Raw genomic sequence first — 24,851 nt, 5'->3', positions numbered from 1 at the left:
GGGAGAGAGCATAATTGGTGCACACGGGACACACACTACACTCACTCACATAGACAGACACACACACATTCTGTCTCTCTCTCTGACACATACTCACTCTGTCACACATACTCTCTCCTAACAGTTCCCTTAAAAACATAATTGCCACTAGAGGACAACCTTGCTAGCGCCCATTTCATTTCTTTCAGAAACGGGCTTTTTTTTACTACACCAAAAGCAAATGATATCCATGCCAGCCGATCAGTTGATTAAATTCTGATCAGCAAACATGACATGGCTTCTATAGATCAGGATGAGAATGGTTACACCAAATCATTTTTACACACACACACAAAATTCAGCAGAGCTCTTTCCTGTTCAGCCTGAATCTGTACCAGGAAAAGCAGCGGTTTGAGTTGCCTGAGCCTCAACTAATGTAACACAGATGCTGAAATGATAGGTGGCCTTTTCACTGCATAATAGACACACAACAGAAAGCACTTGACCAACATGGCAGCAGCAGATGTTCAGTATTAGCTTCTAATTGCACATAACTATATAATTACAAATCCTAACCCGGTGCTACAGAGAGACCATGAAAATATCTATTACATCAAACCCTTTCTAATCTTGTTCCTGAAATAATTACAGGGCATTGTGAGCTTGCCAAATGAAGCTGTAATTAACCTTAATTACTCAAAAAGCAACTGGCTAATTCTAAGGGATTAATGAAGAGGATTAAAATATTACTAAATTACTTAATTTGACAAAACTGATGCATTTTCAGGCCCTGTTTCATGCATCTTGAGGAAGCGAGGCTAAAACAGACCTCACTGTGACCTAAAGATATGCAAAACAGATTTTACTACAGTATGAAGCCTACCTACTCAATATATTTAAAAAAAAAAGTTTAATGACAGTTATGAAAATAACATTTCCAGATAAAATGGACATCTCCATTTGAGGCTACAATGTTTTGGGTTGTTTTTTTTTTTTTTTTACTATGAATCAGATATTACTACGTTTTAAATAAATAACATAACCACAAAACTATACAGTGCACACTACTTGAGTGCACGTCGGATAAGCGCACACTCTGCTTATCTGCAATGGAAACTTACAGTCCCAAATTCTTCTCATTCATTCCAATGTAAACTTACTCCAGTTTGGCACACCAGCAAGAAGTGCATACTCCACTTAAGTGCAATGCCTTGAACCACATTTTTTTTACAACTTCACTGCTTTTAATTGCAATTTTCCTTATTTCCTCCGGGGATTGAAAAGTCCTAATGCCGCCTAAGCGATCCATCCAACCTCATTGGCTCCCTGGTCCTGAAGCCAATGAGGTTGGATGGGTGGTGGTCCTCCTTTTTTCCTCTCTCTCTTTTATTGGCTAGTAGCTTGTGATGTGCAGAGCGATATGATGTGCAGAGTGAAGAGGTTGTGTGACCGCCATGTTCTTTCTTGTCCACTCGCTGAGTGAAGGAGGGTGGCGGCTACTGTGGATCTCCCAGCAGGAGATACTATTGGAATTCTCAGGAACAAAAAGACAACTGTGCCATATGGTATTATTTTTAGCCCATTTCCAGGGGAGTTTGACAACTACGTGGCCGTCGATGATAAGCTGCAGACATCCGCGGATATAAACTATGAAGAGATTTGCTCAGAGTTGCAGTCTGTGGCTGAGGATGCTGGAGACACAGATGATGAGCCAGTGGGAGTGGAAGTGAGTGTGAAGCAAGACCCACTGTGACATTTGCTGCTGAATTACAAAACTTGGACACTTTAAGAGCTTATCTAGGGTGAACCTTATTATAACCTGCTAAACCTTGTCTACAACACAAACAGACAAAACACTGTACAGAAAACAACTGCAGATATTTTTATACCTTTTAAATAACACTAGTTCTGTGTTGCCAAATTTTTTATTTATGTTTTATTGATCTTTTTCAGAAAATTGTAAGTTCAATAGCAGTAGTGTAATAAATAAATTAAGCTACACTGGCTCTGTGTTATTTCTTAAATAATGGTATGAAAATGGTAACTTCAGTTATGTGTACATTCCAGTTAAGTGCAGGTAAAAATCCAGTCTGGAGCTCTTGCACTTAACTGGAGTGCACTGCACTTAATTTATCAGAAAATAAACATGGGTCAACAGTAATTGTAATTTCAATTTACTCACAGCTTACTGCAGACAAAACCCACACCCAGCGTATTACAATAGGCCTAATATGCATACCTACAAAGTGTAACAGTATAAATTATCAAATACAACATTCAGGAAATACTTGTGAACAGAAAAGGTGGTGAATGCCTGGATTGCCCTCCCGTGGGAGACTTTGAAGACAAAAACCATGATGGAATTCAAAAATGTACTATATAGAGAAAAGGATGGGATCCAATAAAAGCACATCCTAAATGACTCCATAACTGGAGTCAGCTTTGACAGCAGCTTCTGAAGTTGGGAAGTATGGCCAATGCCGGGCAGACTTCTTCAGTCTGGGTCCCATAAATAGCAAACACAGATCAGGATCAATGCTGGAGTGAGCTTCAATGGGAACTCCAGTAGTTGGGAAATAGGAGCAGTGCCAGGCAGACTTCTCCGGTCTGTGCCCCAAAATTGGCAGGAAGAGACAGAGATTAGGTATACCAGTGTTTAATTATGCTGAATTGGAACCTGTGCAGCGTGCCAGATTCAACTTTGGCCATCTTGTTGGGCAGACTGGATGGACCATGCAGGTCTTTATCTGCCAATGAGGGGCATAATTGAAAGGGGCCGCCCATCTCCGGGAACAGCTACCAGAAGGGGCGGTCCCAACCGTATTATCGAAAAAGATGGGCGGCCATCTCTTCTTTCGATAATACGGTTGGGGCCGGCCAAATGCCTAGGATTTGGGCAGATTTGAGATGGCCGGCCTCGGTTTTCGGTGATAATGGGAACCGAAGGCGGCCATCTCAAAAACGAACACATCCAAAGCATTTGGTCATGGGAGGGGCCAGGATTCATAGTGCACTGGTCCCCCTCACATGCCAGGACACCAACCGGGCACCCTATGGGGCGCTTTTAAAAATAAAAACAAAGCATTAAAATACCTCCCAGGTGCATAGCTCCCTTACCTTGGGTGCTGAGCCCCCCCAAAACCTACTCCCCACAACTCTACACCATTACCATAGCACTTATGGGTGAAGGGGGGCACCTAGATGTGGGTACAGTGGGTTTTTTTTTTGGGGGGGGGGGTTGGAGGGCTCCCATTTACCACCACAAGTGTAACAGGTAGGGGGGGGTTGGGCCTGGGTCCACCTGCCTGAAGTGCATTGCACCCACTAAAACCTGCTCCAGGGACCTGCATTCTGCTGTGATGGAGCTGGGTATGACATTTGAGGCTGGCAAAAAAAGTTTTTAAAGTTGGGGGTTTTTTTTGGTAGGAGGGGGTTGGTGACCACTGGGCGAGTCAGGGGAGGTCATCCCCGATTCCCTCCAGTGGTCATCTGGGCAGTTGGGACACTTTTTTTGGGACTTAGTCGTGGAAAAAAAAGGGTAAAAAAAAAGCGGACCAAATTTTCGCTACGGCCGCCCTTCTTTTTTTGATTATCGTCCGAGGGCAGCCATCTCTTAAGCACGCCCCGGCACGCCCCTATCCCACCTTCGCTACCCTTCCGACACATCCCCGGGAACTTTGTTCATCTCTGCGACGGACTGCAGTTGGAGGCGCCCAAAATCGGCTTTCAATTATACAGATTTGGGCGCCCACGGTAGAAGGGTGGCCATCTCCCGATTTGGGTTGGAATATGGCCGCCCTTCTTTTTCAAAAATAAACCTGAATATTTACTATGTTACTATAAAAAAATAAAAATAAAAAACAAAAGAGAACCACGGGGGCCAAGATGAACTTTTTACATAATGCAGTCAGAGGTGCCAGAGATTATTTAATTCTCCACTTCCCCAGCTGTAAGAAAATAGTGTATGAATTGGTTCTTATGGCTGGGTTTATTCTCTTCCAAAACAAATCAGATGCAAGAAGAAATATTTGAGTCTCCGTAAAGTATTAAAAACCTTCCTTATCAGGAAGTTCTTATTAATGGAAAGTGAGTAGTAAGGCTGGTGGTGCAGGAATAACTGGCATTGTTGAGCTCTCTGTTGCACAGGCCAATTTACCTTTTTATTCTATGCTAGTAAAAAAAAGCCCGTTTCTCACTGAAATGAAACAGGCGCTAGCAAGGTAATCACCTTCTGCCATTAATGTTTTTAAGGGAAGTTCCAGCGTCCCCCCTCCCTCCCTCCCAATTCCAGGGTCCCCCCTCCCTCCCTCCCAGTTCCAGGGTCCCCCCTCCCTCCCTCCCACCTTTTTATTCTATATATGTTGACTGCAAAGATAAATTCTTTATTAATATCTCACATATAAACAAGCATTCTATTCATCATTATAATTGTTATTTTTTAATGGATGTAAGCCATATTGAACTCGAGCTTCCTCAATATAAATGTCAATAAATTAAATGAAATGAAAAAAATGAAAGGTGGTGGATAAGAAAGTTGTTGGGGAGTGAGCTCCGAAGACTTCATTGTTGCCTGTTCATTATTTTCTCTTTTCATTGCTTTTGATGAGAAAGAGAAAGGGAAAGGCCAAGTTGGGTTGGATCACCAGGATGGTTCAGATGATGCTGTAGACATTTCAGGTTCACCCCCTTCAGAAGTAGCTGCCACTCAGCTGGAACCACTGATGTATTAACAGACTGAAGGGTTGCACATCCTTCACTGAGTCTAAAGCAGAACAGCTCCACCACAACCCAGCAGTAACAGTTATGAGGAATGGGCTCCATTTGATACAGCAAGATCAGTACATGGCTCTGTTCTTGACAGGCTCCTGGGGAATAGTCCTCCCCCTCACTCCCCATGTTTGACACAGGGTGAAGGGAAAACTCAGCAAGATCATGCTGATGCAGGTCTGCTACCTAAAGGAGGGGGAAAGCACCACTACCAGAATGGGAGTAGAGGTTGTGAAGAAGCCAGTCATCATGACTTTAGTCATTCTGGAATGCTATAAACGATTTGGGCTTTTCTCTATTATAGGTTGCTGGAAAGTTTAAGGGAAGATCTATATGTTTTTTTCTAAGATGGTGGAAGGACAGGCCCAAGTGTGGGATGGCTGTGGCAGCGCAGCTGACAGACAGGCATGGAACCCTCACAGACAGGACATGGTGTAAGTCAAAAGAGAGTTTTATTATTAAACCAGCAATCAAAGTAGCATCGTCCGTTAAGAAAAGAAGAGTCAAAAAATACCAGAACAGTCAAGAAGTAGAAGCACACTGAAAAAAGTGAAGAACCGATATGGCAAGATAACCTTTTCTGGTCAAAAGAAAGCTGTTCCTTTCACAGACTCAGGCTCAAACATGAGCAACAAACACACTGACAATTATTTCCTTATCACTTAACAACTCTATCTTGTCTGACATCCTCAGCAAAGTTCAAGTTACTCATACATAAATCCAGGACACTCAGGAACTGGGTCTTCATAAAGACACTTATCTTTGTACTCTTCTGTTTCTTCTCATGCAATCTCCAGGCATCTATGTTTTAACCCAAAATGCAAACCTTTTAGCTAGGCCACTCATTGCTTTCCTGGGACTCCCCCAGAGTCACCGCTTTGGGAGACCTCTGCACTCAGGATCTGTCTCCTGGAGACCTCTGCACTCTGGGCCACACTGAACTGTTCTGCCCCAGGGCATTTAATCACCTTCCTGCCTAAGCCCCATTCAGCAGGATAGTACTAACTCCTGTAAGGTGGTTTAACTTCAACACCAGTGAGGGAGCATTCCTAGAGGCACCTGCCACTACACCACTTACTCCTTCACAATAGCAGACTACTCAAATTGAAGAATTGGAGCCCCAAGTAAGCCCATCCTTACATAGCTTCCCCTGTCTCACAACAGTTACATCTTTACTTAGTATCCCCACGACCAACTTCTACTTACTTCTATTACATGTTATTCCATGTTATGCCAGATTATTCCCTTTTTATTGTTCCTCCCTTGTTCCATGTAAGCCATATTGAAACAATACTAATTGGAAAATGTGGGGTAGAAATTCTGACTTAAAAATAGATGTTTATGGAGTCTGTGATTTGTATATTTCCTAACTAGTATAAGGCTACATAAAAGGGGGAATGGGACTTCTTGGCTCTCAAGCCAAGTGTTTCTGCTTTTGGATAGAAATTTCTTTGTAATTATTTTGTAACTCTTGAGGATAAAATATTTGGAGCCCAATATTCAAAGAATTTATACTCAAACAATGAGTTATGATCCACTAGGCTCTTTGAAAAAATTTATTGTGGCCGAGTACCTAAACATACTAAATTTTCACAAAATTTAAATTTACAAGCATAAAAAGTGGGTGATAACAGAGAAGGATTTAGAGCCAAGAAAGAAATTTAGGAGCTTAGCACTGGTTTTCAGAAGTAGACTCATAAATAAGGCCCATTAATCTAAGCAAATGAATAGTAGGCCTACATTATAAATATGACTTAAGCGCCTAAATTAAGATTCAATTTCAGATGAAAACATAGAGGGGCATAATCGAAGGGGACGCCCAAGTTTTGCAGAGGACGTCCTCACAAAACGTCCCAATGGAGGGGCGGGGAAACTCATATTATCAAAACAAGATGGACGGCCATCTTTCGTTTCGATAATATGGTAGGGGACACCCAAATCTTGAAATTTTGGTCGTCCCTAGACTTGGTTGTTTCTGATTTTCGGCGAAGATGGAAACCAAGGACGCCCATCTCAGAAACCACCACATGCAAGCCCTTTGGTCGTGGGAGGAGCCAGCATTTGTAGTGCACTGGACCCCCTCACATGCCGGGACACCATAGGGTGCACTGCAGTGCATTTCATAAATTGCTCCCAGGTACATAGCTTCCTTACCTTGTGTGCTGAGCTCCCCAAAACCCACTACCCACAACTGTACACCACTACCATAGCCCTTACGGGTGAAGGGGGACAGCTAGATGTGGGTACAGTGGGTTTCTGGTGGGTTTTGGAGGGCTCCCATTTACCACTACAAGTGTAACAGGTGGGGGGGAGGGTGTGCCTGGGTCCGCCTACCAAGTGTACTGCACCCACTAAAACTGCTCCAGGGACTTGCATACTGCTGTGATGGACCTGAGTATGACATTTGAGGCAGACATAGAGGCTGGCACAAAATATTTTTAAAGATTTTTTTTGAGGGTGGAGGGGGTTAGTGGCCACTGGGGGAGTAAAGGGAGGTCATCCTCGATTTTCTCCAGTGGTCATCTGGTCAGTTTGGGCACCTTTTTGTGCCTTGGTCGTAACAAAAACAGGACCAGGTAAAGTCATCCAAGTGCTCGTCAGAGAAGCCCTTTTTTTTTCTATTATCAGTCAAGGACGTCCATGTGTTAGGCACACCCAAGTACCACCTTCGCTACGCCTCCGACGTGTCCCTGTGAACTTAGGTCGTCCCCGTGACGGAAAGCAGTTGGGGACGCCCAAAATCATCTTTCAATTATACCGATTTGGGCGACCCTGTGAGAAGGACGCCCATCTTCCAATTTGTATCGAAAGATGGGCGTCCTTCTCTTTTGAAAATGAGCCTGTTAGGCTTCTAAATTTGACTGAAAATAGTGCCCTTTGATTCCCAACCTTCCACTTCTCTTTTGGAGCACTGCTTCCCAATCTTTGGCGGAAGCATACAATATAAACTGGAGCTTCCACTCCCTGCGCTGCCTTTCTGCCTGACTCTCTGCTCCTCGATTCAGTGGCCGTCAATAAGCAGACTGTGTGCGGGGCCATAGAGCTCTGCACGTCGCTGACAGCTCTGCCGGTTTCTGCCCGAACAGGATGTTGCATCATAGAGGGTGGGACCAGAAGAGCTGTCAGCGTCACCGTTTAGCGATCTATGGCCCCGTGCACAGTGTTTGTTTACCAGGCCTCTGAATCGGAGAGGCAGCAGGTTTGGCAGTAAGGCGTGGAAGGGAAGTTCCAGTTTCTTTTTCTTTTTGCCTTTTGCGGCTAGGGGGAATAAAAAAAGAGAGAGAAAATGCTGGAGGCAGGAAATGGGAGGAAAGAGAGAGGATGATGGGGGGAGGGAAGAGGCAGAGACACAATGATGGATATTTGGGGGGGGGGCAGACAGAGAAGCAAAGCTAGATGTTTTGGGGGAGAAGAGGCAGATGGGCAAAGCTGGATATTAGGGGGAGAGAAGAAACAGAGGAGCAAAGCTGGATATTGGAGGAGGGGGAGAGACAGGAGCAAAGCTGGATAATGGAAAGAAAAACAGGCAGTGCTGCATGGTGGAAGAAGGTTGAGGTGTAAAGTGAAGAGATAGAGGGAGGAACAATGCTGGAAAGTGGGGGGAGAGACAGAGGTGCATTGTTCTATGGGGAGAGACAGAGAAGAGATCCATATGGTATGTGAGGTAGAGTGAGGCAGGAGAGAGAGAGGAGATCCTGGATGCCTAGGGTAGGGGAAGAGAGAGAAGAGATGCTGCATGACAGAGAGGGGGAAGAAAGTTAGATGGAGGGAGAGAAACAGAGAAGAGATTATGGCAGGCAGGGAGAAAGACACACACATAAGATCCTGGATGGTGGGGTGGGAGAGAGAGAAAGAAAGAGGAAAAACAGATCCGATATGGCTGAGGGGGAGTTGAGGCACACACACACATATCCTGGGTGAGGGAAAAAGATGGAAAACAGGGAAAATGAAGCATGGATAAGGCTGAGAGGTCAAAGAGGCAGAAAAATGGAAGAAAGCAGAAAAGAAAATATCAGTGTTGGAGATGGATGTAGTAGAATATGTGAAGAAGACATGCGAAGAGAGAAAAATGATAAATGGATAGGAGATATGGAAAGAGTTAAAAGAAGACAGGCAGTAATCAGAGACTGTGACTTGCACAATTAGAAAAATTAGATGCCAGATAGCAAAGGTAACATTATTTTTAATGTAGAATGAAGTAGCCATGTTAGTCCACTTTACAGGTTAATAAATAAAAATAAAACAAAAAATATAAAATAAGATGACAACTTTTTATTGGACTAAATACATTTTTGACTTGCTTTCAGAGGTCTAAACCTCCTTCATCAGGTTAGTAAACTCCAAAAAGCTAGTCAAAAATGTATTAAATTAGTTCAATAAAAAGGTATCACCTTATTATACATTTTTGTTTCAAGTATTTATTCATTTTTTTAATTTAGTGAGTGGAATGTGTCAGTTTCTGAAATTTAAATCTGTTGGTCTGACTCAGTATGGCTATCTTATGTTACAGTCAATTTGCTTTATGGGTCCTGAGCGACTTTAAGGTTTTGTATTACTTTTCAATATGCCTAATATTAGAATTTGGACTTGATTTAGCTCATAGCATTCTCAGTAGTAGCTCAACTTTCACTTGCTAACCTTGAATCTCACTAATTGGGGTGGTACTTTTCACATTTGGGATGGGACACCCTTGGTATCTCTGCACTCTGAAAATTGGACCTTAGCACTGGTGCTTTTGAGTCATCCAAATGTTCTGGCTGCCTATTCTATAGAAATGCACTTTTCCAACTATACTGTTCAGCCATCAAGCTCTCGGACAGTTTGAGCAACTACTTTATTCTTTGACATATAATACATATCTAATATCTAAATTTAATAAAAGGTATTACTTGTTACTATTTTACTTTTACTTATTTTTTTCTGTGTTGTCAGATAATTATGGATATAAGCTGCACCCCTGACCCTGCCCCCCTTTAGCTTCCCCAAACAGTCGGGCCACCGTCCACCTATGAGTGGAAGTGACTTTTCTCCACAACAGCAGGAGGAGGAAGTTGGGAATTGCAGGCCTGTTTGTCCAACTTCTGAGGTGAGTCTATTTCAAATGAAGGAAAACTCCAGAATGAGAACGCATAGGATGAGTTAAAAGTTTGTAGGCTCAGGAAAAATGTAAGGATTTTTTTTTTTTTACCGAAAGAGTGGTGGATGTGTAGAACAGCCTACCGTTGGAGGTGGTGGAGACAAAGACAGTCTGAATTTAAGAAAGCACAGGTGATGTGGATGGGCAGACTGGATGGGCCATTTTGCCTTTATCTGTAGTGATATTTCTCTATTTCTATGTTTCTATTTATAGGTCCAACCAGGCTGATGGGGGCGGGGCTTCTCATCCTACTCACTTTGCACAATCACAAGCCAGAGAGAACAACAAATAGAGCAGGTAGTGTTGCCCAAGGAGAAATATCAAATTAGACAGGTTCAACTGTCAACTCACCACTGGTTTGCTAATGATAGCATGGTTTTAGCAGACCCAGAAGAAAAGGAACTTCACTAAGCTGTGAAAGGCTACTGTCCCAAGGACATCAACTTTCCACAAATATCTCAGTTTCTAATAAACAGCATCATATATCAGTCATAACGGCAGTATAAAACCTGAGCATAATTTTACAACAGAGGACCTAATAAAACTACACAGATATGTTTATTGTGGAGGGAGAAAAAAAAATAACACTATGATCCTGTGCAAATATAGAAACATAGAAAAATGTAGGCAGATAAAGACCATATGGCCAGTCTGCCCATCCATGCCATCTATTCTACCTAGCACTCGCTTAGAGATCCTATATACCTTGCCCCAAGTTCTCTTGAGTTCACATAATGTTTTCATCATAGAAACATAGAAATCATCATAGAAACATATTGCTCCTTTAAATGACTTCCTGTTCCACTGAAAGGTTTCTGTGGGCGTTACTGACGTTATCAAAGATGAGAGTAGGAATTACCAACGTAATCAGAGATGTGAAGAAAGCAGCTGAACCAGAGAATGGGAGGAAGGGTTCAGCTATGAAATTCAACTTACATCAATTACTTAGTTCAGGAAAACCACACTCAAAACCAAGGTGTATAAAAAGAGAAACAGATTAAGCATACTTTGCCATGAGTCACTATCAAAGATTTACAGTATTTAATACTTCTTGGCCTTTTTATTGGCTGAGACCAGGTGTTAGAACCAGGTTATGAACTAATGAGTTACTCCTTGGTCAACACTGACAAATTGTATAATATTGTTAAGGAGGAAATGGGGGTGTTAATGCCCTGCTACCCAATCTCACTGGGGAATGAGAATGACCAAAAACTAGAAAACTAAGTCTTCCATTACATAAAGGAATTAACTAAAGTCTCTCCATTTCTTCCAAAGGTCCTCAAAATCACAGTTATAGTGGGAGACTTTGATAAATTTAAAGAGGAATGAAAAACATTGGTTTGCTTCTGAACAGGCATAAGAGTGGAGTTATTTCATATTAATTGTACTTCATATGATATGTTGTAAACTGCACAAAGCATTATCGAACCTGTGATAAATAAACCAAAATGAATGAACAAACAAACCAACCAACCAACCTGAGGATCATGCTGATACTCTGGTCCTGGAAGTTTGCACAGTGGGTTGTTTTGCATTTCTAGGTGATGTTGATGGCTGTGTTGCCCTTCCATGGTAACATGCCAATCCACGTGCAGCCCAGAACACTGTCAAAGACACAAAAAATCCTATTACCATGCAAATAACACGACATGCAGGGAAAAAAAAAAAGAGAGATGCAGCTTTTTCTTCTTTGTAAAAGTGCACTGATCACAATGACTAGAATGAGCTAGAGATAATCAGGATTGTTTATTAGTAGTTTTTCCCCTTAATGAAGTTTATACAGCATGCGTTTGATTAAAAAATATTTACCAGAAGCCTTGCTCATAAAAATAGTTTTCTTTAGCTGTTCAAAACTAATTACATGTCTAATTAATTGTCAAGAGACTTAGTACAGAATATATACAATACTTAGCAATGGTTATAAGCACATTAGAAATTGTGTGTCTTTCACTGATAGTTTCCATTAAAAACAGAAAAAAAGTTACTACTAAACCAGGTGAACAAAGCAGCAGCAGGCATGGACATTGACCTCTTAAATTTATTTATTTATTTATTTATTTGGCTTTTGCTCACACCTTTTTTCAATAGTAGCTCAAGGCGAGTTACATTCAGATACACTGGGTATTTCTCTGTCCCTGGAGGGCTCACAACCTAATTTTGTACCTGAGGAAATGGAGGGTTAAGTGACTTGCCCAAGATCACAAGGAGCAGCAGTGGGATTTGAACTGTCCACCTCTGGATTTCAAGACTGGTGCTCTAACCACTAGGCCACTCCTCCACTCCTTTCTCTTGACAAAGCCAATGGCAGAAGAATTTCCCCCCATACTTCCTAACAAGACTACAGAGTTTAGAAAGTGTGGTGTAACCACACAATGAGACTTTCATAACAAACTATCACCTAACAATTTCTACCACATCACACACACCATTCTAGACTACCCTGACCATCCCTAAATAAACTTCCTATACCAAAATGGGAAAATTAGGTTCTTACCTTGGTAATTTTCTTTCCTTTAGTCATAGCAGGTGAAGCCATTACGTATGGGTTGTGTCCATCAACCAGCAGGGGGAGATAGAGAGCACTCAAATTTCACAGTGCCACATGGTCAGCTAGCTCCACTGCCTCTTCAGTATTTGAAGCTTCCAAAGCAGTATAACAAACTGCAATGGGAATAACATGAACTTTCCTCACAGCGAACGATGGCCCCATAACAAGGGCATGAACTCAAAAGGAGGGAATGAACACATCCTCCTGGAGGGAATAAACTCATCCTCCTCTTTGTATTTATGGAGGGAATACACACATCCTCCTGGAGGGAATGAACTCAACCTCCTACACATGAACTGGAGGGAATGAACTCATCCTCCTATAAGTGAACAAGAATCCTGAAGACTGTTTTCCAACTTTCTCCCAAGGAAGGATTAGAACTTCAGGAAACAAGAACAGAACCTGAAACAGATTCACATTATACAGACAATCATACAGGGAGGGCTCATGGCTTCATCTGCTATGACTAAAGGAAAGAAAATTACCAAGGTAAGAACCTAATTTTCCCTTCCTTGTCATCAAGCAGATGAAGCCATTACGTATGGGATGTATCAAAGCAATCCCTATATAGGGTGGGAACAAGTCACACCACGCGCTAGCACTTGTGCTCCAAAATGCGCATCCCTCCTAGCAGCCACATCCAGCCCATAATGTCGGGCAAATGAGAGCTTCGAAGCCCATGTTGCTGCACTGCAAATCTCATGAAGAGAGAGTGCTCCAGTTTCAGCCCAAGAGGAAGAAATCGCTCTGGTAGAATGTGCCTTAAAGGCTACAGGCGGAGGCCGGCCGGCAAGCAGATAAGCTGAAAAGATAGCTTCTTTGAGCCAGCGGGCAATAGTGGCTTTAGACGCTGGAGACCCTCTGCGAGACCCTGATAGTAAAACAAACAAATGATCAGAGGTCCTGAAAGAATTAGGAACTCATAGATACTGCAACAGAGTCCTGCGCACATTCAACAGGTGCAACTGCCCAAAGGATTCTGGAAACTCCTCCTTAACAAAAGATGGTAGAAAAATAGGCTGGTTTAGGTGAAACGCTGAAACCACCTTAGGCATGAAGGAAGGCACGGTACGAACTGTGACCCCTGACTCTGAAAATTGCAGAAATGGGTCTCGACAGGACAGCGCCTGGAGTTCTGCCGAAGTAACGGCCACCAGAAAAATGGCCTTTAGTGTCAAATCTTTCTCTGAAGCTTGCTGTAGCGGCCAAAAGGAGAACCCTGCAAAGCCTTTAAAACTAGCCCCAGGTTCCAAGCTGGGCAAGGTGCCCGCACGGGAGGACGGAGCCGAAGCACCCCTCTAAAAAACCGTGCCACATCTGGATGAGCAGCTAAAGACACGCCTGCAACCTTACCATGAAGGGAGGCCAATGTTGTCACTTGCACCCGCAGGGAATTATAGGCCAAGCCTTTTTGTACATCATCCTGCAAAAAGTCCAGAATCGGCGAGACAGGAGCCTGCATGGGTGTGATCGCTTTTGAAACACACCAAGCCTCAAACTGGTGCCAGATCCTGGCATAAGCCATGGAAGTGGACCGCTTGCGGGCCTGCAGGAGAGTGGAAATAACATTATTGGAATAGCCCTTGCCTCTCAATTGTGCCCTCTCAATAGCCATGCCGTAAGTCCAAAATGGCAGGCGTCCTCCATGGCCACCGGTCCCTGCGACAACTACTACTACTACTACTTAGCATTTCTATAGCGCTGCCAGGGTTATGCAGCGCTGTACAAGTTTAACATGGGGAAGGACTGTCCCTGCTCAAGAGAGCTTACAATCTAAAGGTTACAAACTATGTAGTCAGTGTAGGTATCATGAGTGGGGAAGGTGGTTATGCGCCAAAAGCAAGGGAGAAGAGATGTGCTTTGAGTAAGGACTTGAAGATGGGCAGGGAGGGCGCATGACGTATGGGCTCGGGAAGGCTGTTCCAGGCATATGGTGATGCAAGGCAGAAGGGGCGGAGTCTGGAGTTAGCGGTGGTGGAGAAGGGTACAGATAGGAGTACTTTGTCCTGAGAGCGGAGGTTACGGGTGGGAACATAAGGGGAGAGGAGGGTAGAGAGGTAATGGGGGGCTGCAGATTGAGTGCATTTGAAGGTCAATAGGAGAAGCTTGAACTGTATACGGTAGCGGATCGGGAGCCAGTGAAGCGACTTGAGGAGAGGGGTGATATGAGAGTATCGGTTCACGCAGTAGATAAGACGTGTGGCGGAATTTTGGACAGATTGAAGGGGGGATAGGTGGCTAAGCAGGAGGCCAGCGAGGATAAGGTTGCAATAGTCAAGACGAGAGGTAACAAGCGAGTGGACGAGGGTTCGGGTGGTCTGTTCAGAGAGGAATGGGCGAATTTTGCTAATATTATAGAGGAAGCAGTGACAGGTCTTAGCTGTCTGCTGGATATGGGCAGAGAAGGAGAGGGAGGAGTCGAAGATCTCCGAGATTGCGAGCTGAAGCGACGGGGAGGATGAGGGCATTGTCAACAGAGACGGAAAGTGGGGGAAGAGGAGAAGAGGGTTTGGGTGGAAAGACAAGGAGCTCAGTCTTTGCTATGTTCAGTTTCAGATGCCGGTTGGACATCCAGGCAGCGATGTCTGAAAGGCAGGCCGAAACTTTGGCCTGGGTTTCGACCGTGATGTCGGGAGTGGAGAGATAAAGCTGGGTGTCATCAGCATAGAGATGGTACTGGAAACCATGTGATGAGATCAGCAAGCCCAGGGAAGAGGTGTAGATCGAGAAAAGAAGCGGTCCAAGGACAGAACCTTGAGAAACTCCAACAGAGAGCGGGATGGGGGTGGAAGAAGAGCCATTAGAATATACTCTGAAGGTGCGATGGGAAAGATACGAAGAGAACCAAGAGAGGACAGAGCCCTGGAACCCGAATGAGGACAGTGTGTCGAGAAGTAAATTATGATTGACGGTGTCAAAGGCGGCAGATAGGTCGAGGAGGATGAGGATGGATTAGTGACCTTTGGATTTGGCAAGGAACAAGTCACTACAGACTTTAGAGAGTGCTGTTTCTGTCGAGTGAAGTGGGCGAAAGCCGGATTGGAGCGGATCGAGGACGGCCTGAGAGGAGAGGAAATCAAGGCAGCAGCTGTGGACAGCGCGTTCAAATAATTTGGAGAGGAAGGGTAGAAGAGAGATGGGACGGTAGTTGGAGGGACAGGTGGGGTCTAGTGATGGTTTTTTGAGAAGTGGTGTGACGACAGCGTGCTTGAAGGTGTCAGGGACAGTAGCAGTGGAGAGAGAGAGGTTGAGGATGTGACAGATTGAGGGGTTGACTGTAGGAGAGATGTTGTTAAGCAGATTGGTGGGAATGGGATCAGAAGAACAGGTGGTGCACTTACAGGAAGAGAGGAGGCGAGCAGTTTCCTCTTCGGTGATCTCAGGGAAGGAGGAGAAGGAGGAGGAGGCCAGGCTAGGTTGGTTAGGGGAGTGGGTTAAGAAGTCACAGGGAGGAGAAGGCTTGGAAGTGAATTCAAGGTTTATCTTCTGCACCTTATCTCGGAAGTAGTCAGCTAGTGTTTGAGGAGAGAGTGAGGGGGGGTGGGAGCGGAGGGCACTTTAAGTAGGGAGTTGAGGGTGGCGAAGAGGCGACGAGGGTTGGAGCCAAGAGAATTAGTTAATTGAGTTCCTGTTTGGCAAGGAATAGGGGGGACTGGAAGGAGGAAAGCATGAATTTGTAATGGGTGAAGTCTGACAGGGTGCGAGATTTCCTCCAGAGTCGTTCAGCAGATCGGGTGCAGGAGCGAAGGTAACGGATGCAAGGGGTTAACCAGGGCTGAGGATTAATGCACTTAGTGGGTCGAGAGACAGATGGTGCTAGGGTATCCAGAGCAGAGGAGAGAATTTCATTGTAGGCAGAGACAGCCGTGTCGACAGATTCGGAAGACGAGATGGAAGGGAAGAGATTGGAGATGTGAGATGATAGGGTAGGGGGGTCAACGGCCTGGAGATTCCTGAAGGCAGTGGCTATAGTTGGGCGAGGTTGAGGGGGAGGGTGATGAAGTGTGAGGGTGATTAGGTGATGATCTGAGATAGGAAGAACTGAGGTGCAGAAATTGGAAGGTGAGCAGGAAGAGAAGAGAACGAGGTCGAGACAATGGCCATTACGGTGAGTAGGGGTGGTAGAGCATAGTCGGAGATTAAAGGAGGATGTCAGAGTGAGGAATTTAGAAGCGTAGGAGTTGGATGGGTCATCAACGTGAATATTAAAATCACCAAGAATGAGGGATGGAGATGAGGGATCAAGAAAGGCGGTGAGCCAAGCGTCGAAGTCAGTAAGGAAGGAAGAGAGGGGCTTATCAGGGGGACGGTAGATGACTGCAACTCTGAGTGGTGTCGGGAAGAATAGCCGGATGGCATGAGTTTCGAAGGATGAGAAGCAGTGAGACTGTGGCAGGGGGAGGGGTTGGAAACTACAAGAGGGTGAGAGAAGAAACCCAACGCCTCCACTGCGTGCATCTGGGCGGGGAGTGTGGGAGAAAAGATATCCTCCATGGCATAGGGCTGCGATTGAGGCAGTGTCGTTAGGGGTTATCCAAGTTTCAGATAAAGCGAGCAGTTGAAGGGAACGGGAGCTGAACAAATCGTGGGTGAAGGAGAGTTTGTTGCATACAGAGTGGGCATTCCATAGGGCACACGAGAAGGGGAGGGAAGCGGGGAGGAGAAGGGGAATAGAGATGAGATTGGAGGCATTCTGGGATCGGTTACATGGATATGGAGAGGAGAGGTGGGGGGGACCTGGATTGGGATTGATGTCACCTGCGGAAAGTAGGAGAAGGAGTAAGAGAGTGCGGAGGAGGGAGGGGGAGGAGGGTCAACGGAGATGATGAAGACGGGATGTGTTAAGGAGGAATGGGGATGGGTTAATGGTGGGGAGGAAGTGTAGAAGGTTGAGAGCTAGGAATAACGAGGGGGACAGGAGAGCTGGGGAGGTGGTGGGGGGTGGGGGGAGGTAGGGGAGTAATGAGCAGGACGAGGGGAGCCAAGGGTTGGCAGTGAGTTCCTGAGGTAGACAGCGGAAGGGGAGGGGGGGAAGAGGTTAGGAAGGGACAGGGCGATGAAGAGGATGTGTGTAGGGGCCATATATAGGGACTAGGTGGATGCGGGTAGATGTGAAGTGGCTAAGGTGATAGGAGTAGAGGAGGAAGGCAGGAAGGCTAGGATTGGGACAGCAGGCAGCAGCTAAGGCATAGGATTGGGACAGCAGGCAGCAGCTAAGGCATAGGAAGTGATAGTGTTTAAAGGAATTCAGTCAACAGTTAAGTTAGGTTACCAGTATGCATCAGCAGTCAAAGTAACAACTTGAGGATTTAAACATTAGCATTAAAGCAGTTCAATCAACAATTAAAGTAGATTACAGTGAGCTGCAGCTAAGCCTAAATGCTAACAATATTGCAGGTTCGGTACCAGAGGTAAAGGAAGGGGAGCCTCCACTAGCATCTGTCGGAGGTCCGCATACCAAGGCCCCCTGGGCCAATCCGGGGCGATGAGAACCACTTCTCCTGGGTGAAGCCGAATCCGCAGGAGCACACGCCCTATCAAGGGCCATGGAAGGAACACATACCAGAGGCCCAGAGGCCAGGGTTGAGCCAAGGCATCCAACCCGGTTGAGCGAGGATCTCTCCGTCTGCTGAAAAGCACGGGACTTTGGTATTTGAGCTTGTCGCCATAAGATCCATTACGGGCTTGCCCCATTTGGCACATATCTGCAGGACTACTTCGTCTGCCAGTTCCCATTCCGCTGGATCGATTTGATGCCTGCTTAGATAATCGGCTTGCACGTTGCTCTGACCTGCAATGTGAGCTGCCGACAGAAACTGTAGATGCAGCTCGGCCCAGTGGCAAATCTGTTCGGCCTGCGCGGCCAGCGCTCTGCACTGAGTGCCGCCTTGTCGGTTTATGTAGGCCACTGTTGTCGTGTTGTCCGACATCACTCTGACAGCCAATCCTTCCAGGGTCACTTGAAAGGCCAGAAACACCTGAAGCACCGCTTTCAACTCTAGGCGATTGATGGACCACTCTGACTCGTCTAAGATGAAAACAGTATTACATATATACATGGTGCACGTCGTCACCAAATGGACTAAGTTTGGAAAATGAGTGACAGGCCTTCTTAATCAATTCTCTTCTAGAAGAGGCATTTTTGTCAGTTTTTATTGGTAACAAAATTATGTTGTTATGGAGTTACAAAAGTTGGGTATTAAACGATAGACATTTTAGTGATGTAATTTTTTTCATTTATTTGAAATTCACATCCCCGTTTTTCAGCCTATAATTTCTTTATCTATAATCATCAGACTGATTGGGATTCATGTTTTGTAATTGTAGACTTTTTCCACTTTATTTCATTTTTGATGATCGAAAACTAAACCAAACTGGGCAAATTACAAGCAACTCTGGCACAAGTTCCAGCAGATTTGAACGTTAAAGACTCTGGATCAGGAAATGGAAGAGGGTTAATAAGGAAGTATGGACAGTTAAGCCCAGCTAAGACCCAACTGATCACTTGATGAAAAGGGAAAGGGAAAGGAACTTGATATACAACCTTTCTGTGGTTACAATCAAAGCAGTTTACATACTATATACTTATTTTGTACTTTGGGCAATAGAGAGTTAAGTGACTTGCTCAAAGTCACAAGGAGCTGCAGTGGAAACCAAACCCAGTTCCCCAGGATCAAAGTCCACTGCACTAACCACCAGGCTACTCCTGGAGAAAAGGGGAAAGGGAAATGGGACTTGATATACCGCCTTTCTGAAGTTTTTATAATTACATTCAAAGCGGTTTACGTACATTCAGGTACTTATTTTTGTACCAGGAAATCTTAACTACCCCAACTTGATATTTCGTCCTTTAGATTGTAAGCTCTTCTGAGCAGGGACCGTCCTTAATTGTTAATTTGTACAGCGCTGCGTAACCCTAGTAGTGCTCTAGAAATGTTAAGTAGTAGTAGTAGTACCAGGGGCAGTGGAGGGTTAAGTGACTTGCCCAGATTCACAAGGAGCTGCAGTGGGAATCAAACTCAGTTCCCCAGGATCAAAGACCACTGCACTAACCACTAGGCTACTCCTCCACTTACCCAAGATATTTTGGGTAAGGTCTGTGGAGGAAAGGCGGTATGAATGGGATGGGAGAAGTACAGATCACATGTTAGGGTGAGTGCAGTGAAAATGGTAAATAAACCAAAATCAGAGGAGTGGCACAGCTGACATACTCCATTTAAAGGAACTTCGTGTATAGAATTCAACTGATACAGTATTATGCTTATGTTTTCTCAGCTGGGGGTTTACTCTTCTGCTGGATATAATTAGTTCCTCGTTGTATTTCAGCAGCTTTGGTCCACAGCACACATGGTAAGCTTGGTTAATGTTCTGTACATCACAAATCTCTCAATAAAAAAACTTTTTTTTTAAAAACCACAATAAAATTATAAACCTATGAACATGACACTCTCATAGAACTAAATTCCTCTTCATTCTTCCCCTTCCTCCACCCTTTGCCAGGGATTTGGAAGGGGGATGATGCAAACCCAATGCCAGGTGTGCCACAACATGAAAAAGATTGGACAACACTGATTTAGAATGCATCTTTAGCTGGAGCAGTATAGATGGACCCCTGGATTCTATATAGCTCACCCAGATCCATATGCAAACTAGTTAATTGCAGAATACCAGTTTAGCACATATCTTCCTGGCTCCATTTACTGGAATTCCTCCTCCCCTCCCACCCCCAGGTGCCTAGGAAGACTGGACAGACTAACTGTCATTGAAGGCTATGTTAAAATACACACTGGAACAATACTAATATAGTAAAATGTAATGATACGTTGAAATATCTACAGAACAGGTTTAAGTTATGTTAGTCAACTAATTCTAATGGCTGAAGACTGAATATATAAACATCACAGCCCGGAGAGCAACCCATATCTAAGATGTATACTACGCATCCAAAAACTACAAACATGAGTGTGATACAGAATGGCACAGCGATTTCTCAGTCTTCAGTGTGAATTCTAAATCTCCTATTAAAGAATATTCAACTTAACAATATGATTTGGCTATTTAATGATTTTTAGGTATCCATCTATGCCCTGGTATGCAAATTGTGTCATTAATAGATTCACATTCATGGTCACTTTTAAGGGTTTTTTTGTTCTTGGCCCAGAAGTCAGTGGTTTAGCTAGACCAGAAGAATCAAATTCCTGTGATTAAAATAAAAAAACAACAACTTTTACTTGCTACCTTAAAAAGTAACTTTACAATAGGTTGCCTAACTCCAGTAGCAGGTTTGCATATACTGTAATTTACACCAGTTTTCCAAAGAAACATATATACACGTTTCCCTTTTGAAATTTACATCACAGAAAATTCACCCTATATAAGACATCGTGAGGGCCCACTTAGAATACTGTGTTCAGTTTTGGAGGCCGTACCTTGCTAAAGACATAAAAAGACTTGAAGTGAATAAGAGCAAGGTGACAAAAATCATATGGGGCTAACACCAACAGATGTATGAGAAGAGGTGGAAGATCTGAATTTGTATAATCCTGAGGAAAGGAAGGATAGGGGACAGATACAGACGTTTAAATGCTTGAAAGATATTATATATACAATTTTTTTCCAGAGATGGGGAAATGGTAAAACTAGAGGATATGAACTGAGGTTGCAGGGCAGTAGACTTAAGAGTGAAATCAGGCAATACTTTTTTTCAAAGAGAGGGTGGTCGATATTATCCAGAAAACACAGATATTATGCTATCTTCAAGCTAGCATAAAGTGGTTATCCTTTTCTCTTAGATCATATGCTTATCTTGTTGAGAAGGGATGAAGAGTACACATAGCGAGAGGAACCAAAAAAGAGAAAGACATGATCAAGTGATATGGTCACATTTTTCCTTCAGCTTTTTATTGCCCAAAATTCTCCACAACTGGCCTGCTTAGCAATGTACAGTACATAGTGTGTCTTTCTGTGTGCCAGGATACATTTTACAATGCTTCACAGAAGTTTCACAGATGTCTATATTAGTCACAGTCGGGTCATGAGATTCTCTACTTGCAGCCAACCCACAGAATTCCTTTTTTCAAAATTTGACAGCCTCTAACCTCAAGGTCAATGGTTCATCTCTAGCTCAAGTTGACAACCAAACTAGTTCCCAGTGGGCAGGTATCCATATCAGTTAAACTAATTTTTTAAAAAGCCATCAAAGGTTCTCTCAGTAAGGGTGTTATGACAGACAAGAAACAAGTCCAATAAATGAAAAGAAAATTCTTTGGTACCTTTATTGACAGTCTCAGTAAAGAAACCAAAGATCAAATAGGCATAGAGAATGAATTTCCCTCTCCCTATACCCAAACCATCTCTGGGAGGGTAGCATAGGAGAGCTTGCACTGCTAATACTGTATCTTTTTTTTTTTACTCAAGTTTATTGAAATTTAACCAAAATATACAAGCTCAAACAAAGCAAACAGTAGATGCACAGTGGTTCTTCAGTGCATCCACCTCATACAAATATAAAATCAACCCCCCTTCTCACCAAGAACATATCCCCCCTCCAACCTCCCCTATGCCAAATCAAATTGATATTATTAAATTGTTTCCATTGCTGAAAACATCACCATCTCCTCTCAAAAAATCCCAGTTTATGTCGGAGTATGGTCAGTCTATACATATCATGCCACTCCTCCAGTTTCAGCACAACCTGTTTTCAATCCGGTGGTTGAGTGTTTCCATTGAGTAGCAAAGAGGGGCATAATCGAAAGGAATGCCCAAGTTTTGCTGAGGACGCCCTTGCAAAACATCACCGGGGGAGGGGCAGGGAAACCCATAATATCGAAACAAGATGGACATCCATCTTTCGTTTTGATAATACAGTTGGGGACACCCAAATCTTGAAATTTTGGTTGTCCTTAGAGGTGGTCGTCCCTAGACTTGGTTGTTTCTGATTTTCGGCGATGATGGAAACTAAGGACGCCCATCTCAGAAATGACCAAATGCAAGCCCTTTGGTCATGGGAAGAGCCAGCACTCATAGTGCACTGGTCCCCCTGACATGCCAGGACACCAACCAGGCACCCTAGGGGGCACTGCAGTGGACTTCAGAAATTGCTCCCAGGAACATAGCTCCCTTACATGGTGTGCTGAGCCCCCCAAAACCCACTACCCACAACTGTATACCACTACCATAGTCATTATGGGTGAAGGGGGGCACCTAGATGTGGATATAGTGGGTTTGTGGTGGGTTTTGGAGGGCTCACATTTACCACCACAAGTGTAACAGGTGGGGGGGGATGGGCCTGGGTCCGCCTGCCTGAAGTGCACTGCACCCACTAAAACTGCTCCAGGGACCTGCATACGACATTTGAGGCTGGCACAAAATATTTTTAAAGATGTTTTTGAGGGTGGGAGGGGGTTAGTGACCACTGGGGGAGTAAGGGGAGGTCATCCCTGATTCTCTCCAGTGGTCATCTGGTCAGTTCGGGCACCTTTCATAAGAAAAACAGGACCAGGTAAAGTCGTCCAAGTGCTCGTCAGGGATGCCCTTTTTTTTCCACTATGGGTCGAGGACGCCCATATGTTAGGCACGCCCAAGTCCCGCCTTCGCTACACCTCCAACACGCCCCCGTGAACGATTATGCCGATTTGGGCGACCCTGTGAGAAGGACTCCCATCTCCCAATTTGTGTTGAAAGATGGGCGAAATTCGCTTTTGAAAATGAGCCTGAAAATGTCCTCACCTGTGTCCATCCCCAACATCAGCCCATTTAATAGTGCAATCTCCCTCTGGAACATCTGAGAAAACATTCAAAACACTTGTCGCCAATAGGACCGCACATTGGTGCAGATCTGCCACATATGACAGTATGTTCCTTGTTCGCTACATTCCCACCAACAGTGATCAGACTTCTTCCCAAGGATTTGCTTCCAGTAGTAACACCTTGTACCAATTTTCAACTATAACAGCAAATAGTCCAAACCTCCTAGTGCGCTGCCATATTGCGCTCTCATTCCAAATCTTTCTCCCAATCATCCATATACTTGTTTCCTAGTACCCCTGTTATTCAAATATTGATAAATTTGTGAAATTGTCCCCTTTTCTACCACTGGTTCCAGCAAACGTTCAAAAACAATTTTCCCATGGCACAATTCAACCAGTAATTTTGAGCTGTAAAGGTAGAATATAACCTAAAAATATATCCCTTGGTAATAAGCCATATCTATGCTGGAGCTCTGCAAAGTCCTTCACCTCCCCCCTGTTCAAGTCAAAAAAACTGTCCCACACATCAGGCCACCCTGCTCCCACCTACTTAAAGCCTGATACAGTACAGGACAAAACTCTACATTATAGAGTATGGTGTATACCAAGAGTACTTCCTACCCCCTAACAGTCCACCCTTTACCCTTTCCAAACTTTCATAGTAAGACTCCTATAGGAGTTCCCCCCTCCTTCCCCCTAACATCCTCCCCTTGGACTACCAGGGCAAATGCATCAATGGTATATCATCATCTGCCTCTTATTCCAACTGCACTCATTGTTCAATTCTCTGATCCTGCCAGGCCATAAGAGTTCTCAATTGGGCTGATAATACTATTTTACATTGGGCACTGCCAACAGCCCCTCCAATTTGCTCAGCCATAAGATCATCCTTGCCACCCAAATGAATCACAAAATATGCTGCTGAATTCGCTGTAGTACCCTATCCAGGATCCCTATAGGTAAAGTAGAGAAAAAAAATATAACAATTGAGAAAGCACCATCATTTTACAGTCTCAATGCCCCACTCAGGTAATGGTCAGCCTGTCCCTTCACTCCAGATCTGGGTCAGTCTTCTTTAATAAAGGTCCAGAATTCAAATCATACAAGTTGTTCCCTGTCACCCTATATGAATTCCTAAATACCGTATAGCTGTATTAACCTGTCTAAAAGGAAAAGGCGGTCTCAGAGTCAACTTGCTCAGAGAAAAGGTTAATGTTCAGCACCTCAGATTTAGCCATGTTTACTTGGAGCCCTGAAACTATCCCATAGGCATCCAATTTGTGTACTACCCCTGTCAAGGATTTCTGAGGTCTGGTCAAAGTAAATAAAATGCCATGAGCAAAAGGGCTACTTTTATGATCCTTCACCAGCAGCTCATACCCCTGTGATTTGTACTTGCTCTCTCACTCACTGAGCAAGGGGTTCTATCACTAATGCAAATAAAATCATAGACAGAGGGCAGCTCTGTCAAGCACCATGATGGAGCTCAAATGTTTCAGAATACCATTTACCTTAATACAAGCTAGTGGGGTACGATACACTGATTGAATGCAGCTTTGAAGGGATGGTCCCAGGTCCAATCTGTCCAAAATTTGAAACATAAAGGGCCAGGTCACCCAATCAAAAGTTTTCTGTGTGTCCACAGAGAAAAGAAGCATAGGCTGATCTTCTG

At 44.1% G+C, this 24,851-nt stretch overlaps 1 protein-coding gene across 1 annotated transcript in view; it reads right to left on the bottom strand.

Moving 5' to 3' along the window:
- NEK6 (NIMA related kinase 6) overlaps positions 1–24,851 on the bottom strand; it is a 314,703-nt gene that overhangs the window by 207,066 nt on the left and 82,786 nt on the right. The window contains exon 2 of the mRNA XM_030207370.1: positions 11,362–11,487. Within this exon, the coding sequence (XP_030063230.1) occupies positions 11,362–11,454 (93 nt within the window). The 5' untranslated portion in view covers positions 11,455–11,487. The remainder of the gene's footprint in view (positions 1–11,361; positions 11,488–24,851) is intronic.

This window comes from Microcaecilia unicolor, chromosome 6 (assembly GCF_901765095.1).
Source record: "Microcaecilia unicolor chromosome 6, aMicUni1.1, whole genome shotgun sequence".
Classification (NCBI taxonomy): domain Eukaryota; kingdom Metazoa; phylum Chordata; class Amphibia; order Gymnophiona; family Siphonopidae; genus Microcaecilia; species Microcaecilia unicolor.
Note: the sequence above shows the minus strand (reverse complement) of the source record. Positions and strands in the feature narration are given on the sequence as shown.